Source organism: Podarcis cretensis, assembly GCF_951804945.1.
Source record: "Podarcis cretensis genome assembly, chromosome: 8".
In the NCBI taxonomy this organism is placed as follows: Eukaryota; Metazoa; Chordata; class Lepidosauria; order Squamata; family Lacertidae; genus Podarcis; species Podarcis cretensis.
Genome location: NC_137177.1, coordinates 35,175,683 through 35,191,484, shown reverse-complemented (window position 1 = coordinate 35,191,484; position 15,802 = coordinate 35,175,683). Strand labels below are relative to the sequence as shown.

The 15,802-nt window shown below is 45.2% G+C and overlaps 1 protein-coding gene across 8 annotated transcripts in view; it reads left to right on the top strand.

Moving 5' to 3' along the window:
* The window catches only part of MACF1 (microtubule actin crosslinking factor 1), a 302,261-nt gene that overhangs the window by 106,249 nt on the left and 180,210 nt on the right, over positions 1 to 15,802 (top strand). For all 8 annotated transcript variants that reach the window (XM_079988578.1, XM_079988577.1, XM_079988586.1 and 5 more), the window contains 2 exons: positions 1,256 to 1,333; positions 8,288 to 8,380. In XM_079988578.1, the coding sequence (XP_079844704.1) occupies positions 1,256 to 1,333; positions 8,288 to 8,380 (171 nt within the window). The remainder of the gene's footprint in view (positions 1 to 1,255; positions 1,334 to 8,287; positions 8,381 to 15,802) is intronic.

Sequence of the window (15,802 nt, the reverse complement as noted above, 5' to 3'; positions counted from 1 at the left end):
CTCACCCCACCCTGCTATTTCTGTTCTACTCTAAAGGCTGTTGAAGTTGTCTTCAGGTGTCCTGGTGATGAGAGACAGAGGTGGTTTCTTACTGGGTTTCCTGACTCTTTAAAATTTGGTCAAAAACCGCTGTTGTGGGCAGAGCAATCTGGAGCTCATTGTTTTCCTGGTGCTCTCTTTCCAATAATACCTCCACCTGAAGTACCTGTTTGCCCTCTTAGGGGCACAGTCCGTGTTTCCAAAAGCAGCAGCTGGTTTTCATCTGGAAAACATTGAACAGGGGAAAGGTTTATATACCCCTAACCTCTTTCTCAGCATGATAGGCCCAGTCTGGATCTGCTCCTCCTCTGGGCTGTGATTCACCAAAATGCAGTTGTGGGTTTCTGCCATCTCTTTTTGTTTGGCCCTGAGTTACCCTCCAGCTCAGCTGGGGAACATGTGAGCCCTGGGGGTGCCCTTTTTCTGTGAAACAAGGCCCAGCACCTCATACAGGTTGGGAGTGCAGCCAGTTGCCACCATGCTAGTTCTTCGTTCTTGTATTTTGTATGCAACTCTGTTTGAAGCTAAGCTGGAATTGGATTAGCATTCTCTCTGGCTTGATCCACTAAGCTGAACGCAGCCCACCTGTCGCCATGCCCTGTGCCCTGACAGGTCCTTGGCCACCTTTCCCTGTTTTTTGCAAGTCCCAGATAGGCTGGGAACACAAACAGGAGGCTTATGGAGCTCATGATTGGCAACTGTGTTCAACTTGTTGGGTCCTCCAACAAAAAGCTACCATTTGTAAGTGTTCTCAAGCTAAGGTGTGCTTTGCCCACCTGTTGATTGTGACATTTTTACAAATGAAAAACAGGAGCCCCTGCTATCAGCTGTTGACCTGCTTGCCTCTTTCCTAGCCATCTTTCTCTGTCCAGTTGCTTTGCTCTTCCTACCTTTTCGAATGAAAGCTTTTAACTCCTGCTTGGGCCATTTGCAGACCTGAGAACAAAAGCAAAGAGGCCTGTCATCTGCTGAGGGTCTGGTCTTCTTTTGAGCTGTGCAACCACACTTGCATTCGTAGCCCATGCTCAGGTCCCTAAGAGAAAGTGAGGAGGCAGATTGAAGGGAGTACACAGTGTGGGTGTCAGGAGACCACTCAAGTAGATTCACATTTTTTCCTGGAGTGATGGAGTAAAAGGTTTGCCGGCTGGCTGGAGATGAGTCCTTGTGCCTTGCTCCAAGGGGTGCCTGAGTTGAGTCTGCTCTGTGTCTCTTTCAGCCACGGGAAAAGGGCCGGATGCGCTTCCACCGACTCCAGAACGTGCAGATTGCCCTGGATTTCCTGAAGCAGCGGCAGGTAAGACCCCTCCCCAACACACCTTTCATGGAAGGGAGGGCTGTCAATGGTTGTTAGCCAAGCTGGGTATGCTCTGCCTCTGCATTTGGAGGTGGCAGTGCTTCTGAATACCAGCTGTTGGAAACCACAGGAAGGGAGACACTCTTGTGCTCTGATCCTGCTTGCAGGTTTCCCACAGGCATCTGGTTGGCCACTGTGAGAAAAGGACACTAGGCTGGTCTTCAGATAAATTGAATGGCAAGAGTGCCCTCTGGATGTTTTGGACTGCAACTCCCATTGGCCCCGGGTGCCATGCTGGCTGGGGCTGATGGGAGTTGTAGTCCAAAACACCTGGGGGGCACCAGCTGGACCAAGACTTGCCATCTTAACGGCCTCCTTCTGAAGGTAGCCCAGTTTAGGGAAGTTTTTAATGTTTGACATTGTCGCTTTTTTATTAGTAATTTTCTGTTGGGAGCTGCCCAGAGTGGCTAGGGAAACGCAGCCAGATGAGCGGGGTATAAAGAATATATTATACAGTGGTACCTCGGGTTACATACACTTCAGGTTACATATGCTTCAGGTTACAGACTCCGCTAACCAAGAAATAGTGCTTCAGGTTAAGAACTTTGCTTCAGGATGAGAACAGAAATCGTGCTGTGGCGGCGTGGCAGCAGCAGGAGGCCCCATTAGCTAAAATGGTGCTTCAGGTTAAGAACAGTTTCAGGTTAAGTACGGACCTCCGGAACGAATTAAGTACTTAACCCGAGGTACCACTGTATTGTAATATATTCTCATATTATATTATATTATATTATATTATATTATATTATATTATATTATAACCAGGATTGTTTGGGGGAAACTGTAGCAGTTTGTGTGACAATTCCTTGGACGGAACTGGGAGTGTCTCCCTGTTTCTGTGTGAGCTGACTTAATATGCCTGTCTCAGGGCTGTTACAAATGGGTGGGTGGGTGGAAGCACTGTCTTGTCAGTGTGCCGAAGCAGCGCAGACCAAGGTGGTTCTGCATTCGCTGACGAAACTCTGCCCACGATCTCAGGCAGCGCCTCCTTTTCCTGCTTGTTCTGTCCTGATGCTTCTGTTCTAAAAGGAAGATGATGACAAGGGTGAGGAACGGAGGTGAGATTTATTACCCTGACTCCCTGGGGCCTGCTGGCTTAGATGAAGGCACGTGCCCTGCCCTGGGGAGTGTTAACAGCTTAATGATAGCTCCTCGCCCAGTGTTTAAAAGGAGCAGCAGAGTCTTGCTGGAGGCTCTTGGTAGCTGGTTCCTCCACACAGACGCTTCAGAAAAGCCTCCTCCATCTTGTTATTTCAAAGGGCAGGAGAAATTGCTTGTTGAGGCACATTGTATGCAGGGCTATAAAAAACAGAAGAACCACCCCAAGTACCCCATAATTCCAGGGTAAGAAACATACAGCCTCCAAGAACCGTTGTGAATCCTCAGATCACTCTTCGGTGCTTCTAGCCTGTGGCCATTTTCGGGTGGGATTCAGTCGCACATCAGCAAATTCAGGTTGTACAATTAAAGTTGGATTCGTGTTCCTGTGCGGCAAACCTGCTTTCCCACCCCCCTGAAAGCCATTTGGGAAATGAACTGGAAAGTATAACAATTGCTTGACTCAATACAAGCAAGTCAGAATGGATGCTCAGTGTTCAGTGAACAGTGCTTGGGTGCTTCTCTGCACATCCCTGCCCAGAAACACTCGTGTCTGAGGAAACACTCGTGTCTTGTGTCACTTCCACACAACCCATTTATTCATTCTGATTTATTTGCAGGGAGGTTAGACTATGTTGGCTGTTTACTGAGAACATAGGAAGATGCCTTTCTATGGTCCATCTAGCTCAGTATTGGCAACACTGGTTGGCAGCAGTAGTTCTCCAGGGTTTCAGGCAGAGAGTCTCTCCCAACCCTTTGTGGAAATCATTAATGCAGCAATGATTTTCCTGTCGCTGTGGAGTGTCATAGATGCTGGAGTTTTCTAGCTGGCAGTGCCACAGAGTTGGTTGACCAGAATCACATGATTGCCTCAACTTCTGGTCTGTAACTTTCCTATCTTGGCTTGAATTACTTGCAAGCTACCAACGGAGATTATTAACAAGATGTATATATTATTTTTTTAAAAGACCCACCAAAAAACTCAACCTGAATTGCTTACATAAAATAGTGTGAAACATTCATTTTTTAAAAAAAGACTGCAATAAAAACAGTCTTAAAAAAATTATCAAAATAGAGACCACAGCAACAAAAGCTGCTATCAAAAATGGTACATCGAAAGTGCCTCCCAGTGAATATTCATAGGCAGGAAGGTGCCCCTGGCCTGCAAGCTCCTGGGTTGGTCCTTGCTGTACCTAAACATTCTGGTGCTCTCGGTGGCAGCAGTAATTTGGGTTTTAAGGGCTTCTGTTCAGCAGGGTGTGGGCAGTCTTTGAGGGATGGGAGAGGAGAAGATTTAAGATGGAAAGGCACATATTTTGGCACTGAGACAGTTTGAGTCCCTAAGCTCTACTTTGCATGAGGCCAGGTCTTCTTTCCCTACTGCACCACCCTCGACTATCACTGTTCTCAGGGCCAATAAATCCTTATGAATGCAAGTCACAGTTCTGCAAGTTTCGGCTGAACTTCAGAGTTGATTATGGACCATAATGCAGTTGATGTTTGTGATCAATGGTTCAGACATCCATTGTGAGCACATTTTGGGGTACGGTGCAAGAGAGCATCATTGTCAACTATTCCTCAGTCATTGGTTGGGCTTTGAAGAAGCATTTCACCTTTGAAGCCTCTCCCTGTGCCCCCACCCTCCACCCCTGTTCCAAAACTCTGTGGATAAACTAAGCATTTCCTCCAGTGTCAGGTCCTGAGGCAGTTGTGGTCTGAGGTTTTATTAACTGGGTTGGTTGTGTAATGCAGAGGGTGGGGTGAGCAAGTTTGGGCTTGCGTCTTACGTGGTCGGCAGATTTTTTCAAAGATAGCATGGAAGGCGGTGAAGGGATAAGCAATCTAAATCAGATTGGCGAAAGGCAGCTCCAAAACACTGCCGTGAAATATATGGGCAGAGGCCCTTGGAGAAATGGGATATCTGAAACAAAGCAGGGACCTCAGTGCACTCATGGAGAGGCGGTTCCCGGATCCTATTGCAAAGCCACTCCCCACTGTTCAGAGCAGTGGAACTTGAAGGGGAACTATTTGTTCAGTGCTAGAGCATGTGGTCCGTGCATGTTGTGTCCCAGATTCAGTCACTACCATCTCTGAGGACCTCCAGTAATGAGGTTGAGAAATACATTAGAAAGCTGCTGCTGGTCGTCCAGTTAGGCCAGCCTTCCCCCCTGGTGCCCTCCAGATGTTTTTGCTGGGGCTGACAGGAATTGTAGTCCAAAACATTTGGAGGGCACCAGGCTGACAAAGGCTGAGTTAGACAGCACTGGGCCAAATAGACCAATAGCAGCTTTGTGTATTTACCGTACATGGTTATTTGAGGGATTCTTTCCATGTTTAATGCTAGGGGCAGCATTGAAGACTTGCCAGCTGATGTGCACTCTCAAATGCCTGCACATGTGTGTCCTATAGCTGAGGAGTTTTAGAGGCTGCAGAGCTACCACTCAACTTGCTGGTTGGTTATGCTCTGCACAGGTGCCTCCATTTGAAATCTGCATAGAGGTTGAGGAGCAGAGGAAGAGAGGGGGAGGGGTAAAGGAAGGCATATACAGAGGGAGAGGGTAGACACTGAGTTGAGTCTGCACACATGAAGGGATGTAGTTTAAAAAACCAAGGTGTGTGGGTGTGTGTTCATTCATTCATTGATTCTCAGGAACACCTTTTGATAGGCATTTTCAGATAACATAGTTGTTTCATCATAACATTCCTTATACTGTACTCCTTTAGATTTTTGAAAGTGATAAATCAGAATTTTAGATTTTAAAAAAAGAGGTTAGGATTATGGTTGATAAAAAATTAAAGGGAAAGAAAGGAAGAGGAAGAATCAAATTATTATTATTATTATTATTATTATTATTATTATTATTATTATTATTATTATTATTATTATATTTATTGCGTTTCTATCCCACTCCCCCCCCCAAGGAGCTCATGGTGACATCCATGGTTTCCCCCTTAATCATATAATAGAATCAGAGTTGGAAGGGGCCCTGAGGATCATTTAGTCCAACCCAGTGCAGTGCAAGAGTATGCAGCTGCCCCACATAGGGATCGAACCTGCAATCTTGGTGTCATCGGCACCAGGCTCCATCCTCATTTAATCCGCTGAACAACCCTGTGAGATAGGTTAGGCTGAGAGGCAGTGACCAGCCCCAGGTAACCAAGTGAGCTTCATGGCTGAGTGGGGATTCAAACCCTGGTTTCCCAGGTCCAAATGTGACACTCAAATTACTATACCACAAAGGAAAAGAATTACAGTGGTACCTCAGGTTAAGTACTTAATTCGTTCTGGAGGTCCGTTCTTAACCTGAAACTATTCCTAACCTGAAGCACCACTTTAGCTAATGGGGCCTCCCGCTGCTGCCGCACCGTCGGAGCACGATTTCTGTTCTCACCCTGAAACAAAGTTCTTAACCTGAGGTACTATTTCTGGGTTAGCGGAGTCTGTAACCTGAAGCATATGTAACCTGAAGTGTATGTAACCCGAGGTACCACTGTATATGATGCTGTATTGTCATTAAAAACATCCTGTAATTAATAAAAAGTACCATTTTTTCTATAAAATTGTCTTCTTGAGTATGTAATAGGGCCACAGGGACCAGACATAGGAACCAGACACACAAACACACCCAAATCTGCTGACAGGACAGCGACTCTTATGGGCCAGGATTTTCAACATGGCCAGTCTATAGTTACACACATATTTCTCAGAGCCTGAGAAGTCTCAAGAAACACCAATTTCAAATTTGCTGTGATCAAAATGCAAGGAGCTGATGGCTTGTGGTTTCCTTTTTTTATTTTCTCCAACAGTATTTTCTCCAACAGTTTTTGTTGTTTGTTGTTTTTCTGCCGCTAGGATATGCTTGTTCCTTCTTCACAGTAGGGGTCCAGAAATCCCAGACACTCTAGGTGGCGCTGTTGAGCTACACCAGGCTATTGGCATTAGTAACACCTTGATGTAAGAGAAAATGCAAGAATATCATATCAGGAGCAAACACTGAGCAGGCCTATTTTTTAGTGTTAATATTGGCACACGCTATATAGGCATTATGCATTTGAACAGAATTAAAGCATAACAAGGAGGGAGGGAGAGAACCTGCCTCCTAAAGGCGCCAGGTTGGCCCAGTGAAAGAGAAAAGCCTCCAGAGATGAAAGTGGGGCCTTGTTCCCTTCCTAGTGCGACTCACCATGTCAGAACTCTTTACTTTGAATAGTACTGACTTCAGGGGCTTGCTACCACAATGGCTTTAAAGAGAGCGGACAACTTTTGAAGGAGGATGTCTGGCAACTGCTATTAGTCATGGTAAATAAATGAGGCCTCCATATTCATTTTGGGGAAAATATTTGGGGGAGATAACAAACAAGTAGAAATGAATGGTATAGCAGCAGTAATACCCAGAAGCATAGCTGTCAACTTTTCCCTTTTCTTGCGAAGAATCCTATTCGGAATAAGGGAATTTCCCTTAAAAAAAGGGAAACGTTGACAGCTATGCCCAGAAGCAGTATTAATACCATAAGGAAGTGGGGTTAGACTTGTTTGAGCGCATATACCCCAGAGCTGGGATGGAGCCCAAGGTTCATCTAGTGCAGCTCCCTGCAATTCAAAGGAACAGAGGAACAGAGGATCCCTTGTCATGTATAATAAATATCTATTTATTTTATTTCATAACATTTGTATATAAAAAATACCAAAGCAATAAAATTACCACTTAAAAAATGACAGCCATAATTTAAGACATACAGAAAGTTAGAACCACAATAGAATAGACTAAAATAAATTAACATCTGGATAAGCTAGTCTGGATAAGCTAGTCTGGGGATGCGGGTGGCGCTGTGGGTAAAACCTCAGCGCCTAGGACCTGCTGATCGCATGGTCGGTGGTTCGAATCCCCACGGCGGGGTGCGCTCCCGTCGTTTGGTCCCAGCGCCTGCCAACCTAGCAGTTCGAAAGCACCTTCGGGTGCAAGTAGATAAATAGGGACCGCTTACCAGCGGGAAGGTAAACGGCGTTCCGTGTGCTGTGCTGGGTCGCCAGATGCAGCTTGTCATGCTGGCCATGTGACCCGGAAGTGTCTGCGGACAGCGCTGGCTCCCGCCACACAACCCTAGAGTCTGGCAAGACTGGCCCGAACGGGCAGGGGTACCTTTACCTTTACCTTTTTAAGCTAGTCTAAATAAGAGAATGCCTTCAGCAAGTGCCAGAAAGAACACAGCAAATGTGACTGCCTGATATCAATAGGCAGAGTTGTTGCCGCCACACTAAATATACTTAATAAATAGTAAAATAATGAATCTATATGCAATTTGTGCAAAGGGTTTCAGGCTGAATCCTCAGCACCTGCAGTTAATATCTTGTACCCAGACAAGGAAAGGCCTTTTCCTGGGACCCCGGAGAGCTGCTGCCAGTCAAAAAAGACTTTACTGAGCTAGATAGGCCAATAATCTGGCTCCGTATAAGGCAGCTTCCTGTGCTCACATGCTTGTGGCATGGGTATTGCCATGCTGCCTTCCCTGCTTGTGGTCTTCCTGCAGGCACCTGGGGTTGCATGGACCTCCAGATGGGCTGTATGCGCCTTTGATCTAAGCCAGCATGATGACTCCGTGGTCCCAAGGCTGTCAACCTTCCCCATCTTTGTGCCTTCCCTGTGTTTTCAGTTACAACTCATCAGCAAGACTGATGGGAGTTGTATTCCAAAACATCAGGAGGGCACCAGGGTGGGGAAGGCTGTCCTAGGCAATGAGGCAGCAGCCAGTACTCTCTGCTTTTTCACCACATCTTCATGTTTGGTTGCCTTCCAGGTGAAGCTGGTGAACATTCGCAATGACGACATAACGGATGGGAACCCCAAGCTGACACTGGGGCTGATCTGGACCATCATCTTGCACTTCCAGGTAAGAAGTTGGTTTCTCTCATCTTTGAACATCAGACAGAAAGAGATGCATACTGCATCCGGGATCCAGCTCAATTCAACATCTGTAGGGTGAGGTCTGCATTTCATGATGAATCCTGATTGGTCTGTTAGCATATCCTAGTGTCATGGAGACCAGAATGTTAGAGAATATGCAGCTGCTCTCGCTGATTGTTTGCATAATTCATCCATTAATGACTGACCATGTGAGCATGTTACAGGCCTTTTGATCGGCAGTGAAGTAATTGGGAAGGCTGTTGTTTGCTTAGCTGAGCTGGAGATCTTTGGAGTTGTTTTTGGGTGGGGTGGGGATGGAATCTGGAAATTACTGTCTTTGAAGGAGGGATGTTGTGATCCCACATTAATAGGACAGTGTTCCTCCCAAAATAATTTTCTGTAATTAATCCAGGAGGTCACAAAAAATCCTAGGATTTTTGTTCAGCATCTGAGGCAGCTGTGCTTCCTCAGCTTGGTAGATGAGTTTGGATCTCTGCTTAGGGTCTGAACATCTCAATACTTGTGTTGGTGGTTATTTGTTTTTACAAAGTAATTTTGTCATAGGACAGCGATGAGGAGCCTCTGGTCCACCAGATGTTGTTGGACTGCAGTGCCTATCATCCTTAATTGGCTGATGGGAGCTGGAGTCCAACACCTAAAGGGCCAGAGGTTTCCTACCCCTGGTATGGGAGAAGGCAAATAATACTATATTCCTAGTGCAGCCATAAGGAGAACATTATTTCCATTTCACAGCTGGCCCATGTGTTGCTCAAGGCCACATGCAGAGTCTATGGCAGAGGGGGGGAAACTGAGCCAAGGTCTTTCCATTTCTCTCCTTTGTCGGCCCATAAATTTGCAAGCAAGTTACATCATGCACATTATTGGCTGCATGCTTTTCAATATTTGGTTGCAAGAAATGGTTATATTTTATAATTGGATGATCCCCACAACACCTGGATGGTGTCAGTTGAGAAGTGCCTTCAGGCATAGCAACTGTTTCGTCATGAACTCTGCTGTGATAGAGTGACAGGTGTGTCGCCTTGCTGTTGGTATGCCTGGGTGGTGGTCCTTGTGTGGGAAGGCTGTCAGAAACTCCTATGGGATGCCAATTGGGCCAGGGGATCAGTCATGCCATTCTCTTGAGTAGTTCTGGTAGCTCATGTGTTTCCTGTAGAACTGAGTAAATAGATATTTGTCTCCACCCTTTTGTCTGATGGATGTAAGGTTTTCCTCTCTGTGGCATTCTGCTGGGACAGTTGTGTTTTGAGTGCCAGGCCTGACTGGGAGAAATGCTCCCCATGGGCTGAACATTGTGCCCTACAATCTGCATACATGGTACTGTTGGCAATCCATCTGCGGACACCTCCTTCCACCCACACTGTCTCCTCCCACCAATGGAAACCTGGTTCACTTTTGCTAGGAAGTGGGGCAGATTTGATGGCAACTGTGAGTGAGTGAGTGTGCCATTGAATCCGATTTTATCAAAGTAGATGCCCTCCTCATGGCTGTTAGGTGTGGACTAGAAGCCTCTTTTCTTTAAAACACACACACAATTCCTCTTTTTGAAGAAGGCACAGTACATACCAAAACAAGTGACATCTACACATATACTGCAAATCCTTACTTATTAGATACAGGCCAACATTTTAAACCAAGAAAGAGCCCACAAAGAGTTTGGAAATCCCAGAAACGCTGGGACTTGGGGCTGGAGATTATCACGGATCATTCCGTCTGCCACATTGGGTGTGAAGGAGGATTCGCCCAGGCTGGGCCGCAACATATTCCCAAGTGTAGAGATCACGAAGCCAACCCCCTGCAGAAGCTAATCAGGTTTGGGTCTGGACAGTGCCTGGAGACCACATTCAGGATTCAGGATGGCAAGGTTATATTCAGGCCTTTAAATTTTTAAGATGAGCCAGTCATTTTTAGTGTCATTCTGCATTGTTTATAATGGTATTTTATAAGGGATATTTATTTATTATTTATTATTTATTTAAACATTTGTACCCCACTCTTCATCTCAAAAGGCTCCCAGAGTGGGCTTACAGACAAATCAATTTAAAGGTCATCTGGAGGGCACCAGGCTGCCAAAGGCTGATTTTGAGGTTGTTGGCTTCAAAATCTTACATATACTGCTGGAAAAGGTATTGATTCCCCACCCCACCAAAAAACAACTCCACATTTGATGTGAGGGATCTTTGTTGTCTGTGAACACTAGATGGTGTTGCTGTACAGAGAAAGAAGGGGATGGAAGAACTGGAGGGGTTGATGGCAGTGGGCCTATGTGAACCTGTATTTTTGGTGCCCAGGAAGTGCTTCAGGGTCTCTGCTGCTTCACAGACTCTAGATGAGAACAGCTATCAGCCCTGGAGCGGGGGGGGGGGGGGACTAGTCAGTGAGAATGAGCTTGGCTAGAGCTTAACGGCTCCCAACTGGAGAGTTTTTCTGGGATATCAGTTGCTTGTTGCAATTCAGCATGAATCCTTTTCTCTCCTTCGCATCCCCCCACAAAATTGGAATTATGGGGATTCTTTTTTGGCAATGTGGCTGTCTTGTGGAGTACCCCAAGGATCAGTATTGGGACCTGTGCTTTTTAGCCTGTACTTAAACAATCTAGAGTTACAGGTGAGCAGTGAGGTGACCAAGTTTGCTGAAGATACTAAATTGTTCAGGATCGTTAAAACACAAAGAGATAGTGAAGATCTCCAAAAGGACCTCTCCAAACCGAGTAAACAGGCAGTGAAATGCCAAATGCAATTCAGTGCAAACAAGTGTAAAATGCTGCATGTTGGGGCAACGATTCTTAATCTCACATATGTTTTCTCATGGGGTCTGAACTGGCAGTGACAGGCCAAGAATAAAATCTTGGGGTCAGAGTGGCTGGGGCAACCCAGTCAGATGTGTGGGGTACAAATAATAAAATTATTATTGTTGTTATTACAGTGGTACAGACTTAATTCATTCTGGAAGTCCTTTCTTAACCTGAAACCATTCTTAACCTGAGGCGTGCTTTTGCTAATGGGGCCTCCCGCTGCCACCGCGCCGCCAGCACACAATTTCTGTTCTCATCCTGGGGCAAAGTTTGTAACCCAAGGTACTACTTCCGGGTTAGCGGAGTTTGTAACCCAAGGTGTTTGTAACCCGAAGTACTACTCAGGTTATTATTATTAGATGATGGTGATGATTAGATTAGATAGCTAGAAGAAGACATAAACCTGGTGTAGCCAATTTGGAATACCATGTACAGCTCACTCAAAAGACGATATTGCAGAGTTGGAAAAGTTTTAGAGAAGGGCATCTAAAATGGTCAGGGGGTGCAGCGACTCCCCTAAGAGGAAAGGCAGCAAAAAAAGCTAATGCTATTCTAAAGGTAAAGGTAAAGGTACCCCTGCCCGTACGGGCCAGTCTTGACAGACTCTGGGGTTGTGCGCCCATCTCACTTAAGAAGCCAGGGGCCAGCGCTGTCTGGAGACACTTCCGGGTCACGTGGCCAGCGTGACGAAGCTGCTCTGGCCAGAGCCAGAGCCGCACACGGAAACGCCGTTTACCTTCCCGCTGGTAAGCGGTCCCTATTTATCTACTTGCACCCGGAGGTGCTTTCGAACTGCTAGGTTGGCAGGCGCTGGGACCAAACAGCGGGAGCGCACCCCGCCGCAGGGATTCGAACCGCCGACCTTTCGATCGGCAAGCCCTAGGCGCTGAGGCTTTAACCCACAGCGCCACCTGCGTCCCTAATGCTATTCTAGGCTGCATCAATAGAAGCATAGTGTCCCAATCCTGCTCTATTCTGCCTTGGTTGGACCACATCTGGAATACTGTGTCCAGTTCTGGGCATCACAGTTTAAGAAGGATGTTGACAAGCTGGAACATATGCAGAGGATGGTGACCAAGATGATAAAGGGTCTGGAAACTAAGCTTATGAGGAATGCTTGCGGGAGTTGGGTATGTTTAGCCTGGATAAGAGGAAACCATCTTCAAATATCTATTTGCAGCCATTGTTGCCTTGTTCACAGCCTTCTGTTTCTGCTTGTCGGTGCATGAGGGGAACCATCAGCTTTATCCAAGCACAGGCAACTGGTCTGCTAGTCCCTCTTTGCCACTCTGTGTTGGCCCTTTCATCACTGACTAGTGTTGTGCTGGAAGACTTTTGTCCCAATCCAGCTTCTGTTGGGGAAAGCTAAATTAGGAGTAGCTGGGTCAGAATGCCAATGGGACTGAGCATCTGAATGGGCATCTAATTGAAAGTAATGCAATGTGCATTGTGAGGTACTGGAGGGCAAATAATATCTCCATCTGTAGAGAGAGAGGCTTGGCAAATTATATCACTCCCGACCAATGGCAAAGTCAGTTAGTGTACATATATGGATGAAAGAAGACAGAAACAGATTTATTTTTTTTATGGGACATCCTTTATTTGTGTAATGTGAAATCTTGCTCTAATATGTTAATAAAATTAGTCCTCAACACTACTTTGACAAGCATATTGTGATAATTTTCTTGAAAGAGAAAAAGAAATGAGCACCCTGTGGATAGACAGGTAGTACATCTGAACACTCCCAAACCCTGTCCTGCCACAGTTGGCCTACCCTTTTTTCTTGCCATTCTTTACTGTGAAATCCCAGAACAGGTCACAACAATTTAAAAACACAATATCAAGACCAATTGAAACAGATTACAAAAAAGAGAACAGGTCCTAAAGTATATTTATCAGTTGCATCTTCAGCATATAACAAAAACTATGTAATATATAATATCTGACAGTTCATTGTTCATGCATGTGCTGAAGCAAGATCTTGCTTATTATCAAAAGCTTTTGCTGCCATAAATGTATTAGTTTTTAAAGAGTGCCTTTTGATGGAAAGGCAGGAAACAAATTTAGCAAAACAGAACTCTTGGGCTCTATAATTTCATGCTGGACTCTGTATCACGAAGCATCCCCTCCCCCTTTCCAGGATTTTCAAGACTGTATGCCAACGCCTTTGCTGTTGGGGTGCGGTACAGTACAGTCTTTCTACACCTTGTAATTGGAAGAATATTATTTGCAACATTAGAAATCTTGGTGCTTCAGGCATTCTCTCAGCATGCATCCAGTGCTTTTTCTTGTAGCAGAACAGCACATATAGACCAAATTGAGTCCCTCTTAAATTAATTTGTCCCCAATTAATTATTAATTTCCCACACAGATCCTGTTCTGAAATTATTATTATTATTATTATTATTATTATTTGTATGTATATCCTGCCTTTCTCCTAAGCTGGAATTCAATGTGGCTTATGCATTTAAAAGCATTACAAAGTACAAAGTAAGAAAAACGAACAACTTAAAAACAATACTTAAGAGACATCATAACAGAAAATCACCCCCACTTATCATTACCCCCAATTCACCACTACAGTAATACCTCCACGAACGTCCGCCTCGTCTAGCGTCCATTCCAGCGAACATCCGCGGCAAACCTGGAAGTACCAGAACGTGTTACTTCCAGGTCTGCTGCTCGTGCATGCACAGAAGCGCTAAATCGTGCTTTACGCATGCACAGAAGTGCAAACCACTCTGCGCGCGTGCACAGATGCGGCGCTTTGCCCTGCATCCTTTTCGGCTAGTGGTCGAGGCTCCGGAATGGATCCCGGCCACAAAACAAGGCACTACTGTAAATATATATATATTATTCCCCAGATTAATATCCTACCCAAGAGGTGCTCTGGGAGCTTTTTAAAACCCACCCTTCCTTTTTTGTCATTTTAAAAACCAACGCCTTTGCCATGTCATTGCAACAGCACCACGTGGTGGTATAGGATATGTTCCATTGAACTTGGTGGGATCAGAATGTGGGCAAATGCTCTTCCCCCAAATTGTCAGAAGTGCATGGAGCCTCTGAAGATAGTAGATGCTTCTTCACCCCTCCTCCCAAAGATCCCCCTGCCAACCTATCAATACCCTTGCCTTTTCCTTCTCTCATTCTATCTTGGACACCCCACACTAACAACTCTGAGCACACATAATAAACTCCAGTTCCAAGACTTCTTTGAGGGAAACCATTACTTTTGACAGGGGTACCCTAGTGTTTTAGACGTATGGTGCAAATATGGCCTGAGTTCAAAATGTGACATTGCAGCCCTGCTGCATTTGGGGGTCCGCCTTCTCATTCACTGCAAGGGGTCCTGAACTTCTGCCCCAAAGTCCTGCCCCTGACAATGCTGCCAGTCTTATGTGCAAGAAGGGCCCCTTCATAGGGGTCTTCCCCTTAACTCTCTGCCAGAGTTTCTGCCCTCTTTCAAGTTGTTCATCAGGCTCCTCGCATATCCCCCATTGGACAGAGGTTCAGAATTGCCCTGCCTCCCTCAGTCAGGTTGGCCAGAGACATGAAGGATCTGAATTCCCATTGGGTCGTGCTGTTGCCATGGCAACAGTGTGTGTGTGTGGGGGACAGCAGAAGGAAGATGGGGATGGCATCGCTTGCTTGCTACTCTTGAGCAGCTTGAGAAAGGCAGCAGAGTGCAGTGCTGCATGGGTGCCAGGGAATATTTTTGTGGGTACATCATGGCCCATGGGTGATATGTTGGGGAGCCAAGCTTGGATCCCTGACTTGTTTAGACTGTTTGGTTTTGAACTGCATTCTTGTGTTGCATCCTTTTCCAGATAGAAGGCCCCCCCTGCCACCTTGCTTTACCTCAGTGTGGAGGCCAACGTTGTAGGCCATTGCTATAGGTGCTACATAATACATTTTGTAAGCATTTGTAAAAACTCCGTCTTCCAGTGTGGCAGCAACTGCACTTTGGAATTCCCTGCCTATTGAGATCAAGCAGGCTTCTTCACTGTACCCTTTTTTGGGCCTTGCTAAAAGTGTTCTTGTTTCAGCAAGATGCTTAGGAAGTTGAGGTAATTTTAATCGCTTAGTAGTATTTTAATTTTTGCATGTTTTAAAGTATAGTTGTTAATTTTTCTTGACGTTATTGTTGTGTGTTTTTGAAAACTGCTTTGAGGTTGTTTTTTCAGTCAAGTGGTATATAAATTTTATGAAACAAAGAAATAAAATAAATCTCATATTAAGCAGCTCTCTTTCCCACTTCACTTTGGCCCTACCTGTTATATTTTCATTTCTGGGTTGGGCTGAGTAGAGTTCCAGTCATTGTCTTTCTAGCTAATGTGGTTAACAATTGTGACTAGAAAGTCTCCCATCCTTTAAAAAAAAAAAAAAAAAAAAAGCAGTATATGATTATAGTATTACTCAACCACAACACACTTTCATTTACATGGAATTTCATCAATATTTTAAAATATTTATAGCAGGAAAAGCATGTTGGTGCCAATGAAAAGATCAATAAAACAAATAAACAGGGTGATTAAACTTTGCAGTGGGTGCTATTTTAAGTGTAGCCTTCTTCAGTCTGGTGCCCTCCATCTGCTT